Genomic DNA, 21,647 nt, shown 5'->3' on the forward strand with positions numbered 1-21,647 from the left:
AGTGAATGAGTGAATGAGTGAGAGAGTGTATGTGTTGTTGTAAAGCTATGTGTAGTCTTAACCTTTCGTATGTATTGTTAAACATCAAATAAATTATTTGTCTTTTTACGTTTGTTTACTTTGACCGTTCAAAAATGTTTCATTTCTTCATCACGTGTATAAAATATGCATTTGCTTCTTGTAAAAATGATCACTGGAAGTTCCCCTGAATGGTATTAGTAACTTGTAGTATTATAATGGAATAACAAGTGTAAAATGCTTTATAGACCATCCGTTGCAACTTCAGTACGGATTTCAACATAATGAGGTCCTTGATCCACAAACTCTACAAACTTCTCCATTGTGCATGCATCAAATATATTCGATTCAGCCTGAGTCAAGCGTTTGACAACTTCGTATTTAGCTTCCTTACACTCCTTAAAACTTTCAATGTTTCTGTCCAATAAAAACTCTACTAGGCCTGGGAAATAAGATATGTACTCCTGGCCCCACACTTGCGACGCCACAACCGTCAATACTTCTAAACCTGCTTGTCTGATGTCTGCGAAAGGTTGCCTACAGATCGACACGATCATATTCATTGGGTCGTCGCAAAGAGAATCGAACCATGATTTTGTTAAGGATAAAATTCTGTTATCCTGTTCTGACTTTTTCACGTCGAGTATACGAGCTAAATTTTCAAGTCCACGAATTCTCAGTGCTGTAGGCATTCTCTCTATAACTTCAGAAATTTTCTTTAGAGCATCTGGCATTGCATCTCCCAAAGCCTGCAAAGCATATTTGCCTTCTGCGCTTGCAGAAATATATCCCAATGTGTCCAGTGCAACACCGAGAATAGCTTGGTCCCCATTCTCTATTACTTCGAATAATGCAGAGACTACAACTGGATATTTTAAAAAGATTTCATTAGGCCAATGACGTGCAACATTCCCGAAGAATTTCATTAATCCAGGAATTAACAGATTTGATAGAGGATTTTCATTGGCCTGAGCTATTTCTTGAACCAGTTTTCTCAATACTTCCTGATGCTCCAGATAACTTAGTCCTTCCTCTGTCAATGCCAATTGTGTTAAGATTTCTAATGCATTTACTTGAAGCAATATGTCTTCACTTTCCAGAGTACTTAATAAACTGTTTAGAAAACCAGATTGCGCGGATGCTTCTAATCCTTGTTTTGAAGACTTTGCTATGTTCACAACAACTTCGTATACACGGAAACTAATTGTGTCACTCTGTGATAATAATCTAGCGAAGCTCCTTAATAGTTCACCGGTATATATAATTTTCAATCCATTCGGATTTCTCCCAATTTCCTTCATTATACACATTGCACACTTAGCTACCGTCAAATTATCATCTGCAATTCTATTTATAATATCAACTAGTATACTTATATCTTTAAGTAACAGAGATATCGCTTGTGGATTCGATGCAACGCATAGGAATTCATGCAGCACAAGCGACCTAACTACAGCATCACGATGAGTTATCAACTGAGACATTTGAATTGAATATTTCTCGTATATTTCGCCAGGCTCTGACAACGAAAACAACGTCTTCAAAATATCGCATATTTCGTTTACAAAATCTCTGTAAGTGAAGAAATAATAAGGGTTTAATTCAACAATATTTTTCAACTGCGTTTTACCATAGAAAAACGGTATTTATTCTAAATTTAAAAAATTAGCAATGTCATGGTACCTGTCGTTCGAGGTTAACTGAGCGAACAACTGACCGAAGTTCAAATTTCGAGAGATTTGTTCAGATTCTCTGTTATTCAAACTTCCCAGTTTGATTTTAATTTCCGAGAGAATATCCTTTTTATCTTCAACGGAATTTAGTTCGCCGAGACGAACCAGTTTTCCTTGTAACCACTCCGTCATGGCCGGCGTACTGACATTACTTTTTTTCAAATATATCAACAGTCACAACAAAGCTAAGTACCAACCTAACGTGAACCTAAATTGGTTAGTGATTTACGGTACTGGTGAGTATTGAGCTATTTAAAGATGACTGCAATAAAAAGTCATGTTGAATATATTTGAAATGTTAACATTTTTGGCGTAAAGAAAATTGAAGATATTCGTTACAATTCGAACAGAATATATTATTGGTTTTTATGGAAAACTAAACACGCGACATCTATTGTTAAAACAGTTACATGTGTCCTAGGGGTCAATGAGCTTTTATGTTTTTACCCTAGAATCTACAGACCGTGCAGATTTTTCCGTCAGTGCGTTTTCGTACGTCATTAACGTTGTTCTGTATGGTTGTGTTTCGAGTTGTTGCCCTTTCAATTAACAAAAGGTAATATGAACCGAACGGTCGTAATGACAGATTGCACCGATTAGGAGAAAACTTCACAAATATTCCTAATTTATAGTTAAGCAATGTATCAAATTCAGCTATATATTACCGTCACAGCATATCCTGTATTTTCGTGTTACCTTATCGGGTCATTCAGTAATACTTGTTACTGTATTCCGCTAGACACTCTATACGTAAGAAATTTTCAAGTTAAACGTACTTTTTCTGTAAAGAACACAAATGGTTTACCTTTAATGTTTATAAAAGTACAAATCTTTTTGTAATGACTGAAGTGTATGTTTCCACTTGCACACATAGTTTTCAATAGTGCATTAAACGCTTTTAGAAGTAGTTTAGTTTATTAAAACTTTCATGTTACATTTACCTAAAAATCTGTCTATAATTATTATGTTTAAATAAATAGTAAGATGAATAATTACATGCAACATTTATTTTATGCAGTGTGTATTAAGAAATGGCGACAGACCAGGATCCAAATGATTCTGAAATACGACTATCAAGATTTCTTTATGTTGGGAAAGAATATCCAGATTATCAACCAGGAAATTGGTTTGTCCACAACTACTTTTTGGCTAAAAATGTTCCATCCATAGAAGAATTAGCCGAGAATACAGAGAAGCAATTAGTTCCAATTGAAATAATTACAAAGGTGAGGCTTTAATGCCTTTAATCAAAGTAATCAATATTTATATTATATTCATTTGCAGGCATTTGAAAACAATGTTGTTCCAAATCCAGAAACATTAATATTTGCTCTTGCTGTTTGCTGTAGGCAAATGAAAAGTGAGAGTTTAAGACACGCAGCATATGCAGCCATGAATAAAATCTGTGCAACACCACAACATTTTATTTTGTTTATAAAATTTGCTTCTCAAATAAGCAAGCAAAAGGAGCTTGATGCATCTGGCAGTTCGAAAAATGGATGGGGTCAGGGTTTAAGGAAAGCTGTGAATAACTGGTATTTATCAAAAACTCCAATGGAATTAGCAAAATGTGTCACAAGATACAAAGGCAGATATGGTTGGAAGCATAAAGATATTATAAAGTTGTCTCATCCCGTGCCGAACAATCCTGGTATTTATTTGACCAAAATTCAATGATCAAACAAATAATTATTCCCCTATTAACGAATACATTGTTAAACAGGAGGAGAAGTTGTTCTTAAATACATAGTGCGTGGTTTGGAAGAAATTGAGAAAGCATATGCAGAAGATTCCAGATTCACAGAGATAATACAGTACATTAAAAATGTAGAGGACTTTAAACATTGCACAGATGAAATTCGAGCAGCTGGTCTTCTAGAAATGCATAAATTAACATTAGACCATATACCTGGGCACTTGCTGAAATCTAAAGAAGTAATACCACATAAAAATGATAAACTTGAATTTATAATTTTTACTTTAATACCTTTGAGCCATAAATTCATCATAATTTTTTAGGTTTGGAATGCATTAATACCATCAATGAACTTAAATTTACTTTTAACTAACCTACAGAGAATTCACAATCTTGAATTACTGAAACCAAACTCGTTAACAGTTTCGAAAGTAGTAGATCAAATCATTAAAGAAGAAGCTAGAGACAAGGTTCATCCAGCTTTAGTATTAATTACGATAAGGGATTATGAAAACTCTGGAAAGTAGGTAATAAGTATTAAACGAAAAAATATGTAATCATTTATGTTTTCTAATCTATATTTCCTTCAAGGCCCCTAACATACGAGAAAAGAAAGATCAAAGAACAATTTCAGAAACCTTTACCATCTCCGCCCAAGCCAAATTCGAAAATTATCGATGCTCTCTACAAACTGTTGAATCTTTCATTTAATGTGAGTATCCGTTATCATTTTATATTACACTTTCAAATTCGCTATTCTCTAATGTACATGTATTCAATGCAGCACGTTCAACCGACTGGTTTACGTTACATGGTAACGATTAATATGAATAAAGTGATGTTAGAAACGCATACTTGGCGCAGTGGCAATGTGAACGGTGCAGAAGCAGGATGCATGATCGCACTTGCTCTTCTTCGCAGCGAGAAGAATGTTACCGTTGCAACATTTAAAAACGTTGGAATTCATGCTGTCAGCATTGACAAAACTGCTTCCTTTGGCCAGGCCATGAGGAGATTGCAGCAGATGCCCGTTGGAAATGTGAATTTGGGTAAACCGATGTCGTGGGCTGCTCATCAAAATAACAAGTACGACGTGTTCATTAATGTCGTAGACCGAATATTCGAGAAATCTGATACTTCCGAAGAAGCTCTCCAGGCATACAGATTAAAGATGAAACTTCCAAATACAAAGTGAGTTTCCCAAGTAACTTCATCAGTTTATTGTTATCGGATTTAATACTAGATAGTATAATTTAATAATTATACTTGCCATTCGTTTCCAGGTTGATTAATTGTGCTGTATGCTCCTCATCGACTAATTACAAGGAAAAACGGGACAATAATGTTTTAACGATTAACGGCTTCGACGCCAGCGTTCCTGTAGTTATACAGGCTTTCGCAAAGTCGTTATTCTAATTGCTGCAGTATAGCAGTTCTTTCTTTAACAAGCAGTACTAGCTAATTGATTACCATGCTTTTAAAACGACCGTAACTCGATTATTTAAAATTTTCTATGAGATCGTCAATTAAGGAAAGTCTCGAAACATTGAAATTATTGCAATCTGGTTTGAGGAGAAAAGAAGTAGTTTTCAGTAATCTTTAAATGTTGCTAGTCTAATTACTGATACAGTAATCAAGGCATGCAATAGTTTAGCACAGTTCTATAAACTGTTTTATAGTTAAGAGTAAAATGATCCTCATAGTTTCATTTCCGAATCTCGATTACTAAAAAGGAATGACCGTTAGACGATAACATTTGAAATTTTAAAGAGCAACAGCGTTTACAAAACAGTGCCGAGGAAATTGTTTGGGCCTCAAAAAACTTTCTTCCGTATTACTGTCTATAATGACGTTACATTCAGTTTTAGTACAAAGTCATAAACATAAGAAACTACGTTCTCGATGCTTTTTTTTCTTTTTTTTACATGTGTTTGATACGCGAGAAAGAATATGCTGGCACTGAATAATTATTCAGTACTAACTTATATTATTATAATTATCTCATATTAATACTAACACATCAATATTATTCAATAATATTAAACTGCATATTTTTAGCTTTTAGGGTGAGCTGTGTAGCCTTCGACGATGGTAAAACTTCATTTGTGTTCTATAGAGGGTGGTCCAATGAATTTTTGTAAATATTTATTTAAACGAGCGGCACACACCGATGATCAAGCGAATCAATAATTGAAAAGTAAATAAATGTGATACGTCTGTGATGAATCATTTGATTAGATAAAGGGAGAACGTTTCAAGTAACTACGGACCACTTGGTATCATTTACAAACAGGTACACGTTTATAAATTTAACGCTTTCCATTTTATAAGATCAGTTGCGCAGCTAAATACAAAAAATGAAAAAGAGGAAAAAAGGTTTAGGATAAGACTGCATAATTAGATACGAAGAGGAGGAGAGAAGAGTATCTAAAAAAAGTAACCTAAGGTGCATTTTTAACTAATGGTAAAAGAAAAAAAGATACATTTAGTTTAGTACTAATTGCCTGCTTATTTCCACTGATTGACGGTAAAAGGTTTCGATAATATCTTTGATAAGAACGATATAGATTTAATGTGATTTTTAAGACGACACAACTCTGGGACTGGTGCGCCTCTGGCGATTTGAATAATAATTAAAAGACGACGAAAAAAAAAAGAAGAAGAAGAAGAAAGGAATAGAACGTTGAAAAATTTCCCACTGTGATATGCATTTAGCCCCAAAGAATATAGACTTACATTAGTATAATTGTACTCTTATATTTCATATTTGCCATATCCAAAGTAAATACGAGAAATACTAAATACATTACTGATACTAATACTGTGATACAAAGTACATTGTTATTGTTCAAACTAGGTGAAAGGGATAAGCGTAAACTGAGGCCAGAGGCGCACCATGAATTTGTTTCATTTGTTGATTAGTATCTATACCCTATTTAGCGCATGAAATTTTATTTGTTGAATAAACAAACAAACAAAAAAACGGAAAAAACGGAACGGGAAAACACGACACAGTATCCAGGGAGATGATGATGATGATGATGATGATGATGATGATGATGATAGCTCTAATTCTTTTTTCTCGATCCTTGAATTACCATTATTGAAAAACCTTTTTGGTTTCCAAAGCGAGAAGCAAGCTCTCTTCGAGACACAAGTCGCTAAAAAGTAACTGCGTGGATGGAATTCTCAGGTCTGACAAACGTTTAAATTAAGTGCTTAATGTTCACGTGTTCTTTGCAGCCTGCTCGGTAATTCATGGATCGATTTGCTATTGCGTACACAGGCACACACACGTACACACATACAGGCGTTCATTTTTAACAAAGAAAAATCCTCGTACAGGCGTACGTACGAAACGTGTGAGACACTTTAGTTTCTCGGAAAACGGTAAAAGAGAAAAAAAAGCAGAATAACACTTAAATAGAATCATGTTTTACTAGCGTAAGGGACGCTAAAGCGTCACGTGTGCGCGTTGCTAGAGAAAATATAGCTGGCGGAAGCGACACGGTGAACTTTAACCCTTCGCGGTCCGAATTGCTCTTGGTCTCTCAGTTTGAGGTTCGCGTCGATTGAAACTATTGAACTATTGAATACATTGTTAATTCGTATCCATATGTGGATATTTATTAATTTTGTACTGCATAGATTTTGTTGTAATCATGAACAAAAATTCGAAGTGCTGTTGGTTTCTCAATTTGAGGTTCGAGAATATTTTTCTCGACAAATATTCATTATATTCTGATGAAATATCAATGGTACGTTTTACAACTAACATAAATAAATACCTTGCATAAATTAACACGTTGAACGCCGCACGACTTCATAGGGGAAAATACATAAAATGGAAAAAATACAATATTAAATCATTTGAGTGAATTGGATTATCGTTGCACGTTCGTCAAACTGAATGTCACCGCAATGGGTAGCATTATTTATAATGTAGAAACGTCTGCGAAAAATTTAATATCGAATTCTAAATTGTATCATTTCCATGGGTCAAATCAAATGACTGAAAGGCGCCTCCCGAGTTCAAAGGGTTAATACGACGCTCCATTTATTCATTCAAGAATATTTTTGTCATTGAAATGTTACCTTTAAACGGTACAATTGTGATACAAATATAGAAAAAATTGTTGAAGGTAGAGGTTGCAATAAAATAGATCGAGTCTGACTCGACATGACTGCCAAGGGTTAACGAACGCGTTCAGACGGCGACCTTTCGAATTTCTGTGCAATTCCTCAGAAAATATCCGCATTTCTGTCAGTCCGTCTGCCTTCTACTGTTCACCGTGCCACTTTCGCCGGCTGTACCGAAGGATTGCATTTCTCTCGAATGAAATCCACCTCGTAGTCTTTAATCTTAGTTGCGCGACGCTTCGTAGGGAATTCCGTAAACGATGAGTTCTCGAAAGTAATAGTATTTTTTTAAACGAACTTTTCCTGACCGTCGTGCACGGTGCATAAAAAGAAACAGAGAGAAGTAGATTATTTATACGAGTATCGAGTGACTAGACTGTCCGAAAAGATAAAACGATTTCTTTCTCTTTTTTTTTTCTCCTTTTTATATGAATACTTTTAAAGTCGCGCATCTAGATAAAATACTTTACTCGTTCAGAGTAATAGAATCTAGGCTACACTTGTACTTGTAGCTTATTATATTCACCGATATCGCATACAGTAGCCTAATATATATATATATTATATATATATATTATATATACACATGAATATATACATAAAGGGTGTTTCGTTCATCGTGACCATTTCGAGCGTTTCCTCGTCCGAAGACTCGTAATGTTTTTATAAAAGTACTTTGTTCGTTTGTCAAAGGGCATACACATTGTTCAGGGTCGTACTGCGTTAATTCTCGGGCTCTCAGGGTCATCGATGATACACCCTAAACATGCTACCATAGAACGATCGAAAAGGAACGCGCGATTGATCCGCGCCACGTTCCATTTTACCGTTCGATGCGTTCGAACGAGGCGCACGATGTTACAAATGTCGTTGAAACCGCGCGTTATTATTGTTTTCTTGACTGCCAACCCTTGCGCATTTCGATTGAGATACTTCTCATTAACTGTTAGCGATCGACACGTTGAACGCCGCACGATTTCATAGAGCAAAATGTAACATTAACCCTTTGCACTCGGAAGTCTCTCAGTAGAAATATTTGGACATTTTCTGATCAGATAAAGACGACATTGTTTGAAACTAATTTAACGAGAATTCACGGATAAATTCAGCGACAAAGCTGTTTCATTCAAACATTTCACATTGCAAAATATAATTTTCATTGAAAATACTGAATATTCAACTTCACAGTTTCGCTGTGTCGAATCAAATGGTGAGAGTCACCTTTCGAGTGCAAAGGGTTAAAATATACCAAGGACGAGTACGCGCTCCATTTTTCTATTTTATCGCGCGCAGAACGGTTTCTCCAACTAAATTCCACAGTTGACTGGTTAATCGAGTGAACCATGGTAACTCGATTCGCTTGGATCACCGTCGACCCAACGGCATTCAACGTGTCGATATTCCTCCGGAGAAAAGCATTTGAAACGTTGATTCTGCGTAACATTCGCGTTCAAACCGACCATAGAGAGTTCTATTCTATTCGATCGTGAACCGAGCATGTTCTTCGTAAGTTGTAAGAATACGTCCGATACGTTAGAAAAAGAAAACCGGGGTAGAAAAAAAAAAGAAGAGGCCGCGAAGACGCGAAGATCAGCGGAGGTCGGCTGAAGCAAAAATCGCGCGTACTCCTGTGCTCCCCTTCGAGGCTCACCGATTTCAGGTTCCGCTATTCTGTCTAGCCGAAATAGAGAAGGAAAAGGATACAATATGTTGAATGTGTTCATACTAGTTAAAAAAAAAAGGGAAACGAAAAACGGAAACAGGAACGACTATTTACCGTAGAAAAAGAAAAGGAAAGAGGAGAAGCGTATTGTAACGAGCAATTAAGTTGTACTATCGACACCAAGTGTCTACTTATCTCGATCGCGTTGCTATTTTCTAATGCAAATAGAAAGATCAACTTTTCCTAATCGGGAACGGTTTCCTTGGTTTCTCCGACCGATTTCCTTTCGGACCGGAGATCCGTCAACGCTGGAACGATCGACTCACTTCGAAAGTCTGGCATCCACATTGTTCTGTTTTCGTTTGCTTCACCGTGTTTATATTCATTGTAGCACGTACATATGTGTATGTTACATTTGTTTTTCAGACCGATAGTTCTGGCGTTAACACGTTAAGCGCCACGAAAGTCTTAATTCTCCCATAGTTTGTCTTTCGTAAAGAAAAGTAGGAATACTTATGAATTATTCAACTTAGTTGCCTTATTAAACATTTTTATTTCACATCGGTTGTCTCGTACGTTACGATTGTTCTTTAGTCATTCAGAAGCGTCAGTCACCAGTGACTGACGCGGCGCTTAACGTGTTTACCGATCGAATCTGTGTCCAAGGGAATATATCGAGCGTGATCGGTCACCGGAGTCTGAAAGATTACGAGTACGATAGAACCACGTTCCTTAGGGTTAATAAACAAATATTCACTACGGACGAAAAATGAAGCTTATTGTAATCGCGCGATCGCCGCAGCGCCGTTCGGTCCGCGAGGGGAATGCTCAACGTCTGTCGTTCGCGGAGGATGATGACGAAGTATGAGAAGGATTATTCAATTTTGACGTACAAAGGATGATATACCTCGATACTTGTTCTCAATGCCGATGAATGACGGGGCTGCGGCGATCCGGGGAGGAAATACGGAATTTCTAACTCACAATCGAAACGCCTACTCTTTCGGCCTTACTTCTTTATAATGCGAAAGCGACGAAAGTACTCTGAATCCGGCGACGCAAGCCTGGCACTCGCGAGAAAGGGAATGATGTTGATATCGTTTGTCCATCTTTGTTTCGATGATATCCTTAGGCCGCGGATATTTATGCGAACGCATAAAAAAAAATTTCATAACTTTGAAGTCGCATATCAGTATATCGGCGTCTTGTTGATTTATTTCATTTTGCACTCGAAGTGGCGAATAAAATTAAGTAATCGGTTAACTTCAACTTTTATACGCTCAGGCGTGGAAGTTTAACGTCATTGTAACTTGAAAGTTACGAAATGTATTCACTTGCAATTGCATTGTACAATTGTGATACTACAAATATAGAGAAAATTGTTGAAGGTAGAGGTTGCAATAAAATAGAGTGCCGAGTCTGACATAGGACTGCTAAGGGTTAAACGCCGTCAGTCGATGACTTCTGAATTATTTGAAAACAGTCGTGACAAGATCATCGACGTCGAATCGAAATGTTTGATAACGTGGCTAAGTTGATAATAGTGTAATGCAAAGAATAATTGTTGATTTTCTTTGCTAAAAAGGATAATCGTACAGAATGATAATAGTCTAATGCAAAGAATTGTTGCTACTTTTCTTTGCTAAAATAACAGAAAAATGGATTTTCATGGCGCTTAACGTGTTAAGCGTGTCATCACATTCCGAAGAAAATGACCCTAAACGTTCTTATTGTACTGGATTTTTGTTCGAGAATCGTGCAGCGTATAAAATCCACGGTCTAACGATGATTCGGTTGAAGATAAAGAACAGTCGCTCGAGACGAATAATTGCGTTCGCGAGGACGAGCCGTCTGGCACCGAGTAAAAAATCGAACCGATTCCGTTTGGCGAAACAACGTTACAATTCAGTGAATCGTTATTATCGGAAGGACGCATCATCGCGGAACGGATGCTCCACGCATGAAATTCACCGGGAGAACGAATTCCGAGATAGGGAACGACTGTTAACGGGATTCCGACAATTATTTTTGTACCGTGAGCGAAAATACGTTTAGTGACTGAACAGAAAGATATCGGGAAGTTATACAAAAAGGAAGCAAAGGAAGAAAAAAGGATGTACTTTATATTGCTATTATTGCGTCTGTTGATAATTATATCTCGATAAAATAGATACAATAGGCAATCGAAGATATGGACTATTGATCTTTGTCTATAAATTTTTAACTGTTTTTTGTTACACGATCAAACTGTATCACGGAATAAAATTTGTTTCAAATTCAATCTCTATTGTATTTCTATCGTCCATTTTGAAAGTCAGCGATTTCAAGGTGCGAGGAATTATTCGTGTTCCTTATATTAAAATTATTTCTTCAAATTGGAGTCAGTCAGCGTTGAAAGACAATTTATGGTTTACTGAAAAAATGTTTATTTCGATGAGATTGTATATATATATATATTTATGTATATATATATATATGACATTCGCTCACATAAAAAGACAACTATATTGTACACAGTACGATATAGTCTCTCTACAGGCAGTAATAGGCGCGAATACTGTCGCCATTTCACGGAACAATCATTCTAATTCCACACACACACGCTGCGTATCTGTAACATGAGTGTTACGTAACTGTGTTTATTCGATTATATATTCGATTTATATATATATATGTAATAGAACATACAAAAAAAATTAAGTAAAATAAATTAACGCGCATAGTCTTAATCGGAAACGAAAGAAGCTACCCCCATTCCTCTCGATGGTAGAAATCTTCCCCATTAAGTGTGTATCTTCTTTACCTTTTACGAAGAAAACCTTTTACGTTACGTGGCGAAATACGTTATAGAACCGGTACGGGAGGTGCGATCGGCGCGCGCACGAGTACCGTTCTCGTTCCGATGCAACATAATGAATAACGAACGTTCGTCGATCAGTCTTTCGTTTATACCTGACGCATCAACGACGTGGCTTTTAATCTCTGGTACCGTTTTCTGCACGAGAGACTGCGGGAATTCAGTCTAAATTAAGACAAATGTATGCACCGATCGATTCATAGTTAAAGTTCATCTTTTAGATCGTCCTCGTCGCCGCCGGTCGGCGGGACGCCGCCGCCCGCGCCCTGATACAACTTCGCGATGATCGGCTGAACGATATCACTGAGCTCCTTCTTCTGTTTCTTGTACTCCTCCGGATCGGTGTCCTGGTTGTCCTCCAGCCATTTGATCTTCTCCTCGACGGCCTCCTCCATCTTGGCCTTGTCCGAGTCGCTCACCTTCGAGCCGAGCTTCTCCTTGTCGGCCAGCTGGTTCTTCAGGGCGTACGCGTACGACTCGAGCTCGTTGCGCGCCTCCACTCGCTCCTTCAGTTTCTTGTCGTCAGCCGCGAACTTCTCGGCGTCCTTGATCATCCTCTCGATGTCGTCGGGGGTCAGCCTGTTCTGGTCGTTCGTGATCACGATCTTCTCGCGGTTACCGGTCCCTTTGTCCTCGGCGGACACTTGGAGGATACCGTTGGCGTCGATCTCGAAGGTGACCTCGATCTGCGGTATTCCTCGGGGCGCCGGCGGAATTCCGGTCAGATCGAATTTGCCGAGAAGATGGTTGTCTTTCGTCATCGGACGTTCACCTTCGTATACTTGGATAGTCACTGTGTGCTGGTTGTCGCTCGCGGTGGAGAAGATCTGAGACTTCTTCGTTGGAATTACAGTGTTCCTATAGGCAAAAGGAAAATATGTTGAAGATCTGTACGTGATTGATTTCAATGAAATTAATATGACAGGGATAGTGTGTTCTTACCTAGGAATAAGTTTGGTCATCACACCACCAACAGTTTCGATGCCCATAGTGAGAGGGTTGACGTCCAATAATACAATGGCGTCTGTGTCTTGTTCTCCGGAAAGTACACCAGCCTGAACCGCAGCGCCATACGCTACAGCTTCGTCGGGATTGATTCCTCGAGATGGTTCTTTACCGCCGAAAAATTCTTTGACCAACTGCTGCACTTTGGGAATTCTGGTAGATCCTCCGACCAGTACTATTTCATTGACGTCCTTCTTGTTCATGTCAGAGTCTTCTAAAACTTTCTGTACCGGTTTTAAGGTGCTGCGGAAAAGATCCATGTTCAGTTCTTCGAATTTGGCGCGCGTCAGCGTTTCCGAGAAGTCTTCGCCTTCGAAGAACGATTCAATTTCAATCCTCACCTATGAAGCAACAAATACATGTAGTAATTAGTAACGTGAGCTTCGCATAGATCAGTCTCATGAAGAACTTTTTACGTACTTGGTGGCTGACACTAAGTGCTCTCTTAGCTTTCTCAACTTCACGACGTAGTTTCTGCAACGCTCTGCTGTCTTTACGAATATCTTTGCCCTTCTTCCTCTTGTACAGTTTGATGAAATGATCCATTACACGTTGGTCGAAATCTTCGCCACCCAAGTGAGTATCGCCATTTGTCGCTACCACCTCGAATACTCCATTATCAATTGTAAGCAAACTGACATCGAAGGTACCGCCGCCCAAATCGAAGACCAGAACGTTCTTTTCCCCGTCTTTTTTGTCTAAACCGTAAGCAATTGCAGCAGCTGTAGGTTCATTGATGATTCTCATAACGACAAGTCCAGAAATAGTGCCTGCGTCCTTGGTAGCCTGAATAAAAATAATTAATGAATGCAAGCCCTCGAGCTTAATTTATTTGAACTAAATTTGTCAAACATTTGTAATCTTTGCTTACCTGTCTCTGTGCATCGTTGAAGTAGGCAGGTACAGTGACAACCGCATGAGTGACTTTCTTACCCAAGTATGCTTCTGCAGTTTCCTTCATTTTACCAAGGACCATGGCAGAGATTTCTTCAGGGGCAAAAATTTTCTCTTCGCCGTTGACTACCACTTTTATATGTGGTTTACTGTATTTTTCAATTACTTTAAATGGGAAGAACTTGATGTCATGTTGCACGGTAGGGTCAGACCATTCCCTACCGATCAACCGTTTGGCATCAAAGACAGTATTTTCTGGATTTGTAGTCAACTGATTCTTCGCGGCATCTCCAATTAAACGTTCACCGTCAGCAGTGAACGCTACATAAGAGGGCGTGATTCTATTTCCTTGATCGTTAGCTATAATTTCTGCCCTTCCATTTTTATATACTCCAACACTGGAATGAACGAGTATTGAATTGAAAATCTCTTCTTCGACTGAATACAACAAAAAATTTAATTTCTACTAATCAATAGTTTGCTTTTCATTTACCAGGAATATGTTGTACCCAAATCAATTCCAATGACAGTTCCAATGTCTTCCTTCTCCTTTTCTTCCTTCGCAGAAGCAAGGGCTATTAAGCCCAACAAAATTAGAGCTTTAGCTCCTTTCATTCTTCTTCGTATAAAAGCAGTCCTATAGAACATTTAAAATATTACATGCTTCAAAAATAACCACTTTGCAGGAAAAAAAGACTTAGAGTGTTAGAAATACCGTACATTTAACTGAAATTAGAACCATAGAAATTTCTAGTAGCAGTATATAAAACGGCCAAAATTTATGAAAGCAAGATCGACAAATATTCGAACGTGAAATGAAATCGAGAATTAAAAGAAATTAAGAATTATAATTCAAACGTAGATTACTAATTGATGACATATATCAGATTTCGACGAACGTAGTGCAAGAAATTAAGTACCGCACAATGCGCATTGACAATATGTTACACTGTCATTCGTAAAAATGTGCATTCGTCGGAAGAATTACGTGAAATAGTTTTCACAAAGATAAAGAGGATAAAAATCGAATTCTGACCAGACGTACTTGGAACGTATACACGTTTCTAGCGAGACGTGGCAAACGAAATATTCCCGATACTCGACGGAATCTTTAGACACGGGCACTAATAATTTACGAATATTAATGAAATTAAATGAACGTCCGTTTCATACTCACCGGCTTAGGAATTAAGTGTGCGCTTATTTTCTTCTCTTTCCAAGCAAAAGATTTGTTCACTTCGACAGAAATCAGACATACAACACGGACAACAAGGAGTAACTGACTACAAACCGATCTCAATGCCGGGATATCAACGAAAAGATTTCGTCGTGGCCTCTGCCGATTGGTCTCGAGGAATCCGCATCAGTGGAAAGACAGACGCTGATTGGTCGATGGGCTTACAGTTGGCTGCCGTCGATAGGCCCACGTCACACCGATACTACATTTCTGGAAATTTCGAGTACATTTACCATTGGAGGAGGAATTCGTATCGAGCAAAGAGCCACGCAACATGCGAAAATATTTTCATTTATTGCGTTAATGTAAAAAATACATTCAAAATATATTTGTAAATCAATAATAACTTTGAGCCGTAAAATTCTATATTGAATTACGGTTATACTCCTCGGTCTGTTTAATCTCAGAAAAATAGAACTATGCATATTTTACACGAAATCATTTTATAAAATGCTTATTCATTAACTGTATTACGTTAACAAAAATAATTATTTAATCATTGTATTTTTGTTATCCACGGATTAATAACGAAATTCGATATCGATTCAGTATTTATTGGAATCTCAACTTACGTTTGCTACAAGAAAATGGAATCTAACGGGATTTAATTCTATCTTTGATTAATAGGAATAACTTAAATTCCTGAGCATCGTTAAATGTATTTCTAATTACTAGGTTACATGTTGAAGTTTGCAGTATATTTTATGTACGGTCTTTTATGAAATAACCACAAATATAATATCTTTATTTAAAATAACAAACGTCACGTTTGATTACATACATGTTAAGTACATTCTATATGGCATCTTAATATTTGCTCTTTGGTTGCAACATATCCAAAATTAATGGTGCAAAATATGTTATAATACAATCAGCTCCTGCTCTTCTCATAGACAAAAGAACTTCGTTCAACACATTTTCTAAATTAATTGCACCATTCTGTGCGCCATGGTAAAGCATAGCATATTCTCCTGATACTTGGTATACAAACATTGGATACTCTGGATGTGAATCTTTTGTATGTCGTACAACATCCAAGTATGGCAGGCCTGGTTTCACCATAAGCATATCAGCTCCTTCAGAAACATCTCTAGCCTTTAAAAAAATGTATAAAATTGAGTTTAATATATCAAAACATAATGTATAGAATACAGAAAATAAAATGCTGACAGCAGCTCTGGCAGCTAGTCCATTACTTCCTGGAGGCAGTTGATAACATTTTCTGTCTCCAAACTTGGGTGCTGATTGTGATGCATCTCTAAAAGGTCCATAGAAGCCTGATGCAAATTTCACAGCATAAGATAAAACTGCGACTTTATTTGACAATCCAGCTGCTGCCAATTTTTGTTTTATTGCACCTATTCTTCCATCCATCATATCAGACGGGGCCACAATTTGTGCTCCTTTATTCAGCAATTTTATCAATGCTGAGTTAATTATATAATTCGCCTCTCACGTCTGTGTCCACTACCTACAAGGTAAAAGGGTACAGAGTCAAAGGGAAGCATCCACTCGCGATGCTCGGTTTTGATACATTTTGATGTGTTCTGTTTTATTTGAATTCTCTGTTACGCGATTCTATCAATTACAAAATCTGAGCATCGCGAAAGGGCACTTGCCTAGCCCTTGAGCACTTTTAGCTTACTGGTAGTTGGCACAGATGGGAGAGGTATAATGTACTTGATTCTTTTGCTCTGAAAGTCATAAATCTGTGTTCTCTAGAAGTTTTAACAATTCAAGTATTTAAAAATGTAGGATGAAAACAGAGTTATTCTGTGCATACTTTAAACACTGTTCATTATGCACCTACAGCAGCAAAAGAGTTAATCTTATTGTAAGTTATGTACAAAAAAAAGCAACTTTACCCGCTTTTGCATAAGCAAGAGCAATTTCAGAAATTCTTGAAATACTAGCTTTATTATTTATGCTTCCATCTTCATTTAAAATTCCACAATGTCCATGGATAGTGTAAGGACATAAACAAACATCACATGCTATCAATAAATTTGGGAACCACTGTCTTATCAAAGGTACAGCTTGAACAATTGGATTTTGGGCGCTATCTGCATTGCTTCCAGTATGATCCTATTAAAAATACATGGTTCATTTACTTATTATTTTAATAGTTTTGTTATTGATAGGTTTTTATATACTGTTCACCTTCTTCAAGTGTTTTGATACTCCAAATAATAATATAGATTGTAATCCTTTTGACACCAATGGTTCCAACATTTTACGCAGTTGATTAATACCATGCCGATAAACGCCAGGCATACTATTAATTGGATCTTTAGCATCTTGCTCGTCCCTGAAAAATAAAGACTAATTTTAAAATATTTTCAGAATAACAAGTGTTTTCATTTAATTTCTAACCTAACAACAAATATATTCTCTCACTTTATTATCTTTTACCAATATATTACTGTTTTAATTATCTTTCTTTGCAGATACTTATGTAACATGCCCCTAATCTATGTCCACAGATATTAAATTATTGCAATTTAGCTTCCTACCTAGATCAATGTTATTCCATAATAAAACTCTATATTTATCTAACTATATAAGTACAAATGTTTGCATGCATACTATATACATGTACGTGTGCATCATCATTCAAAGCGGTAGGTTATGAATGGTACTTACGAAATGAAAATCGGATACATAAGATTGCTAACAGTAATTTCCACATTTGGCGATTGCCATTGCCGTAAAACAGGATGAAAAATACCACTGTGAAGAGTGTGCTTCGCTATAACCTCTGCCATTTTTTGAAATTATCTTGAAACGTATTTTTACGCTTTCGCTCTCCTTTCACTATTACATAAAAAAGTACTACAGTCATTCACATTACCTGCCTTCCAAATTCATAATAATTTAAACATTGTCACCGCATATCACTTAATTTTATATTATATTCATCCATTCTAAGCTGAAGTAATTTAAAAAATTGAATCAAAAGTTGTAGCATGTGGTTTCGTTACCTGTATTTTAATTATTTGTTTTTATAAGAAACGAAAGTATACAGTTTGATATATTTTATTTATTATCAGTACATGCACGCACAATCTGATAGAAATCTTTTCGGAAAGTTCGTTTTATTTTAATTACACATCACGATGATACAGCAAAAAAAAAAATGAAATATGTGATACTTTATCAAAAAAAACGTAGAAATAAATGATTTTTAAGGAAATTATCTGTAATCAATTTAAACGTTTAATAAAGATAAATCGAATTACTAATTTACTTTTTTGTTAATTACGAATGGTAAACATTTTACGGACAAATGACATTATTTTATAATATCGCGCCATTATATACTATTCACGGTAGCGTGGTCAGGTAGGGGAAAGACTAAGACAATAGAAAAAGAAAGATTGTTTCGCTTTTTTCTAAGCGTCACTAGTTAGGAGATTCCCTATGAATAAAGTGATCGAATGTTGGAAAAGACATTGTCAACATGAAATCTAAACAAGAAGAAATAGACGGTGAACGACAAAAGGATGAAATATTAGCACTTTCACACATCTACAGTTCCAAAGAATTTTCTTATACCAACGAATTTACACAATGTTACTATAATGTGTTTCCAATAGTTAAAGATGGTTTATTGGAACTTCGGACGTTGAATACGTCCGATATGAATACGTATGAATATTCTTCAGTCAGTAAATATTTTATCAAATATTTACCCCCCATTAGAATGCACATTCAACTTCCTATTGATTATCCTACCAAGAGTGCTCCAAATTATTATATTACTACATCATGGCTTTCTTCCTGGAAAATATCAATGATTTGTCAGAAATTAGATGAGATATGGTTAAATAATAGAGGACAAGAAATATTGTTTCTATGGTTTGAATTTTTGAAAAACGATCTTCTCTACTTTCTTCAAATCAAAGACACATTAGACATTTCTTTTCTATATATGGCATATTATAATATATCAAGCTATTTTAATTTAAATTTATCATATCAACATGACGTAAGAGCCATATACGATATATTATTTTTTGAGCCATTACAATTTTTAATAAGTTATGATGAACAACAAGAGGAAAATGTGTTTAGCCAAAGCTATTATACATGTATTATATGTTTTGATATGTTCCTTGGAGAAAAATGTGTAAAACTTAAAAACTGTAATCACATATATTGTGGTAAATGTATAGAAGAATACATTGCTTTAAAAATTAAAGAAAACAATGTATGTGATATAGAATGTCCTGTTTTGAGTTGCAATATTCCTATTGCAATTCATGAAATAAAAAGTCTGTGTCCAAATTTATTTGCAAAATATGAAGACACATTATTACATATAACATTAAAAACTATAAAAAATTTAGTTCAATGTCCACGAAAATCGTGTGAATTTTCATTTATAAAAGATACAGATGAAGAATTAACTATTTGTTACAAATGCGATTATACATTTTGTAGTTACTGTTACAAGGTAAATGATTATGCAGTTTTGTAGATAAATTAGAATAAATTATTTTGAATTTATTTTATATTAGGGCTATCATGGAGCTACCCCATGTATTATGATATCAAACAACATAGAAAATCTTATTGAAGAGTATCAAAGTAGTAATAAACATCAGAAGCAATTGTTAGCAAAGAAGTATGGCAGAAAACAAATACAAATAGTTGTAGAAAAATACTTAACAGAAAGATATTTAGAAGTATTATTTTACTGATATATCTATCACTTACACTACATTTTTTAACGTTTGTAACAGCAGAAATTTTATGAAATTAAAAATATTATTTACAGGTATCTGCTAAGCCTTGCCCAAATTGTCAAACTATGATTGAAAAGATAGATGGATGCAATAAAATGACATGTATGTATTGCAAAGCTAACTTCTGTTGGCTATGTGGTACGTGGATTACTACATTAAACGCTTATGATCATTTTCTATCAATCACCAATAAATGTTATAAACGTTTATTCGACCTATGAATGTGGGTAACGGTTTATCTTTATATAACTTTATTATCAGTATTTTTATAACGTTTTGTATAATAATATCTTTTCTCTCTATGTAACATGATTACATAAAATAAAATATTCAACATAATAACAGATAAAAAACCATTGTTCATTGCATTAATATTTTATCCTGTAGTTTTGGCTTATACTTCCCTTGGTACATGAACTTCAACAGTAGCTTCAGTCACTAATTGCTCAGCGATAATAGAAACTGTTGATCCTATTCTTTGATTTACTATGTTATCTATAAATTATTACGAATACCATAAAATTCCTATGAACTCTAATAGAAAGATAATTGAATCTTACCTGCACATTCTTCATCACAGTTTAAAAACTTTTGTCTCTTTTGAAATCTTTCTAGATTCAGTTCTATAAGCTTAGGACCAAATATCCAATACCCAAGACATCCTCCTAATATAATAGCAATATTAATATATACGTTATAAGACATAATAGCCAACATTAAAATGTAGCCAAGAAATGTATGTATAGACCAATAAAAAACTTGAAGGCACCACATAGACCAACACATGCTATGAAAATAAAATAACATACAATTACATAATGATAAAAACTGTTCCTTCCCTTTGAAATTTAAAGACTAAGAAGGATATTTATATACCATTGTAACGGGAACTGTTTTCCAATAGGTCTTGAAGATATTTTTGATAACAGCGAAGAATTCTCCGATGAATTAGTCTTTTGTTTCCTTATATAGGATACGTTATTTTGTTGCATTTTGATCTGTAAGATCTTCATACCTTCGTATAATATTGCAAGTGCAGATAAGCCTACACAGGTGCAAACAAAACCAGGAGTTGTAATAACATTATACCCTGGTAGAAGAAAGCTACCTAAATTGTCTCCAAACCAAAACCACATATGCATCTGAAAATAGATACCGTTTCGAGTTAGTGAAATAATTATAGGAATAATGAGTTCAATTTATACGTACCATAGTCGATGTTAATGTTTGGTAACATAAACCCAAGCTTAAGACAATAACTCAAACTGATAAGAGATGAATGTATAATTGTTTTCTACATTTTGCACTTCACCTAGCTTTACCCACTTATTCAGAAATGACTAAACTGTACATAATTAAGAGTTCATTGGCAGTGTACGACAATCACATGTTTAATTTTGTGTCTGTGCTTCTAATTTTATTAAATTACCGTCACACGTTCCTTCACATTGTTCCGCGTAAATGCTTTAAGGATCAGGTGGAACCCGATACCATGTATTCAAGAGTTCATCCAAAGGAAAGAGGCACACACGTTTCCATAATACATTCGTACTAAATATCATATCTGGTTTCGGATCAGATGTGAAACGTGCAATTACACGTCTGAAAACCGAGATATTTCCGAGATTATTTGATCAGTTACGCATTGTTTGAAGT

The 21,647-nt window shown here is 35.8% G+C and overlaps 6 protein-coding genes across 14 annotated transcripts; 2 read left to right on the forward strand and 4 right to left on the reverse strand.

Moving 5' to 3' along the window:
• Positions 1-52: 52 nt before the first annotated feature.
• On the reverse strand, positions 53-2,000 carry LOC116434842 (26S proteasome non-ATPase regulatory subunit 5). The gene is made up of 2 exons (XM_031993638.2): positions 1,702-2,000; positions 53-1,590 (listed from the first exon to the last, which is right to left on the reverse strand). The coding sequence occupies exons 1-2, from the start codon at positions 1,881-1,883 to the stop codon at positions 261-263; spliced, it is 1,512 nt and encodes a 503-aa protein (XP_031849498.1). The 5' UTR covers positions 1,884-2,000; the 3' UTR covers positions 53-260.
• Positions 2,001-2,152: 152 nt separating this feature from the next.
• Positions 2,153-10,673, forward strand: LOC116434850 (RNA-binding protein RO60). Of its 4 annotated transcripts, none has more exons than XR_012999684.1 (9): positions 2,153-2,307; positions 2,770-2,977; positions 3,036-3,402; positions 3,475-3,686; positions 3,771-3,970; positions 4,039-4,159; positions 4,232-4,638; positions 4,731-6,615; positions 6,691-10,673. XR_012999684.1 is itself a non-coding variant. In XM_031993658.2 (8 exons), the coding sequence occupies exons 2-8, from the start codon at positions 2,783-2,785 to the stop codon at positions 4,861-4,863; spliced, it is 1,635 nt and encodes a 544-aa protein (XP_031849518.1). In that variant the 5' UTR covers positions 2,153-2,307; positions 2,770-2,782; the 3' UTR covers positions 4,864-10,673. The 4 variants fall into 4 exon arrangements, 2 of the variants coding, with proteins under 2 accessions (XP_031849518.1, XP_076228154.1); XR_004236639.2 differs by having other exon boundaries at positions 4,731-5,740; positions 6,388-10,673; XM_031993658.2 differs by having other exon boundaries at positions 4,731-10,673.
• A 979-nt stretch (positions 10,674-11,652) lies between these two features.
• Hsc70-3 (heat shock protein 70 cognate 3) lies at positions 11,653-15,353 on the reverse strand. The gene is made up of 6 exons (XM_031993652.2): positions 15,184-15,353; positions 14,500-14,643; positions 13,984-14,404; positions 13,533-13,898; positions 13,050-13,453; positions 11,653-12,965 (listed from the first exon to the last, which is right to left on the reverse strand). Exons 2-6 carry the CDS (start codon positions 14,619-14,621, stop codon positions 12,311-12,313), a joined length of 1,968 nt encoding a protein of 655 aa, XP_031849512.1. The 5' UTR covers positions 14,622-14,643; positions 15,184-15,353; the 3' UTR covers positions 11,653-12,310.
• A 549-nt stretch (positions 15,354-15,902) lies between these two features.
• Positions 15,903-18,035, reverse strand: Pbgs (Porphobilinogen synthase). 4 transcript variants are annotated; one of them, XM_031993670.2, is made up of 5 exons: positions 17,641-17,790; positions 17,404-17,565; positions 17,109-17,328; positions 16,414-16,646; positions 15,903-16,338 (listed from the first exon to the last, which is right to left on the reverse strand). In XM_031993670.2, the coding sequence occupies exons 2-5, from the start codon at positions 17,515-17,517 to the stop codon at positions 16,051-16,053; spliced, it is 855 nt and encodes a 284-aa protein (XP_031849530.1). In that variant the 5' UTR covers positions 17,518-17,565; positions 17,641-17,790; the 3' UTR covers positions 15,903-16,050. The 4 variants fall into 4 exon arrangements, with proteins under 4 accessions (XP_031849530.1, XP_031849529.1, XP_031849528.1 ...); XM_031993669.2 differs by having other exon boundaries at positions 17,404-17,551; positions 17,641-17,787; XM_031993668.2 differs by having other exon boundaries at positions 15,904-16,338; positions 17,404-17,551; positions 17,757-17,892.
• A 668-nt stretch (positions 18,036-18,703) lies between these two features.
• LOC116434853 (E3 ubiquitin-protein ligase RNF14-like) lies at positions 18,704-20,212 on the forward strand. Of its 3 annotated transcripts, none has more exons than XM_031993664.2 (3): positions 18,704-19,699; positions 19,764-19,931; positions 20,024-20,212. In XM_031993664.2, exons 1-3 carry the CDS (start codon positions 18,704-18,706, stop codon positions 20,210-20,212), a joined length of 1,353 nt encoding a protein of 450 aa, XP_031849524.1. The 3 variants fall into 3 exon arrangements, with proteins under 3 accessions (XP_031849524.1, XP_076228156.1, XP_076228155.1); XM_076372041.1 differs by having other exon boundaries at positions 19,764-19,870; positions 20,024-20,091; XM_076372040.1 differs by lacking the exon at positions 19,764-19,931.
• Positions 20,213-20,225: 13 nt separating this feature from the next.
• Positions 20,226-21,572, reverse strand: LOC116434857 (protein SLC31A2). Its single transcript, XM_031993684.2, has 5 exons — positions 21,421-21,572; positions 21,201-21,336; positions 20,868-21,133; positions 20,552-20,778; positions 20,226-20,486 (listed from the first exon to the last, which is right to left on the reverse strand). Exons 2-5 carry the CDS (start codon positions 21,201-21,203, stop codon positions 20,386-20,388), a joined length of 597 nt encoding a protein of 198 aa, XP_031849544.1. The 5' UTR covers positions 21,204-21,336; positions 21,421-21,572; the 3' UTR covers positions 20,226-20,385.
• Between the last annotated feature and the right edge of the window lie 75 nt (positions 21,573-21,647).

Source organism: Nomia melanderi, chromosome 11 (assembly GCF_051020985.1).
Source record: "Nomia melanderi isolate GNS246 chromosome 11, iyNomMela1, whole genome shotgun sequence".
Classification (NCBI taxonomy): Eukaryota; Metazoa; Arthropoda; class Insecta; order Hymenoptera; family Halictidae; genus Nomia; species Nomia melanderi.

Bases quoted from the DNA above. Each gene is read 5' to 3' on its own strand.
- Hsc70-3 (XM_031993652.2), bottom strand. From the start codon at position 14,621: ATGAAAGGAGCTAAAGCTCTAATTTTGTTGGGCTTAATAGCCCTTGCT. The intron at 14,405-14,499 runs GTAAATGAAAAG...CGTTCATTCCAG, and splicing joins TTGGGTACAACATATTCCTG to TGTTGGAGTATATAAAAATG. The intron at 13,899-13,983 runs GTAAGCAAAGAT...ATTTTTATTCAG, and splicing joins TCAACGATGCACAGAGACAG to GCTACCAAGGACGCAGGCAC.
- LOC116434850 (XM_031993658.2), top strand. From the start codon at position 2,783: ATGGCGACAGACCAGGATCCAAATGATTCTGAAATACGACTATCAAGA. The intron at 3,687-3,770 runs GTAATACCACAT...ATAATTTTTTAG, and splicing joins ACTTGCTGAAATCTAAAGAA to GTTTGGAATGCATTAATACC. The intron at 3,971-4,038 runs GTAGGTAATAAG...ATTTCCTTCAAG, and splicing joins GATTATGAAAACTCTGGAAA to GCCCCTAACATACGAGAAAA.
- LOC116434857 (XM_031993684.2), bottom strand. The intron at 20,779-20,867 runs GTATATAAATAT...TTATTTTCATAG, and splicing joins AAACAGTTCCCGTTACAATG to CATGTGTTGGTCTATGTGGT. The intron at 20,487-20,551 runs GTAAGATTCAAT...AATAATTTATAG, and splicing joins CTGTGATGAAGAATGTGCAG to ATAACATAGTAAATCAAAGA.
- LOC116434853 (XM_031993664.2), top strand. From the start codon at position 18,704: ATGAAATCTAAACAAGAAGAAATAGACGGTGAACGACAAAAGGATGAA. The intron at 19,700-19,763 runs GTAAATGATTAT...ATTTTATATTAG, and splicing joins TTTGTAGTTACTGTTACAAG to GGCTATCATGGAGCTACCCC. The intron at 19,932-20,023 runs GTATTATTTTAC...TATTATTTACAG, and splicing joins TAACAGAAAGATATTTAGAA to GTATCTGCTAAGCCTTGCCC.
- Pbgs (XM_031993666.2), bottom strand. From the start codon at position 18,008: ATGGCAGAGGTTATAGCGAAGCACACTCTTCACAGTGGTATTTTTCAT. The intron at 17,552-17,886 runs GTAAGTACCATT...TTTATTTTTCAG, and splicing joins ATGTATCCGATTTTCATTTC to GGACGAGCAAGATGCTAAAG. The intron at 16,339-16,413 runs GTCAGCATTTTA...ATTTTTTTAAAG, and splicing joins GACTAGCTGCCAGAGCTGCT to GCTAGAGATGTTTCTGAAGG.
- LOC116434842 (XM_031993638.2), bottom strand. From the start codon at position 1,883: ATGACGGAGTGGTTACAAGGAAAACTGGTTCGTCTCGGCGAACTAAAT. The intron at 1,591-1,701 runs GTACCATGACAT...CTTCACTTACAG, and splicing joins CAGTTAACCTCGAACGACAG to AGATTTTGTAAACGAAATAT.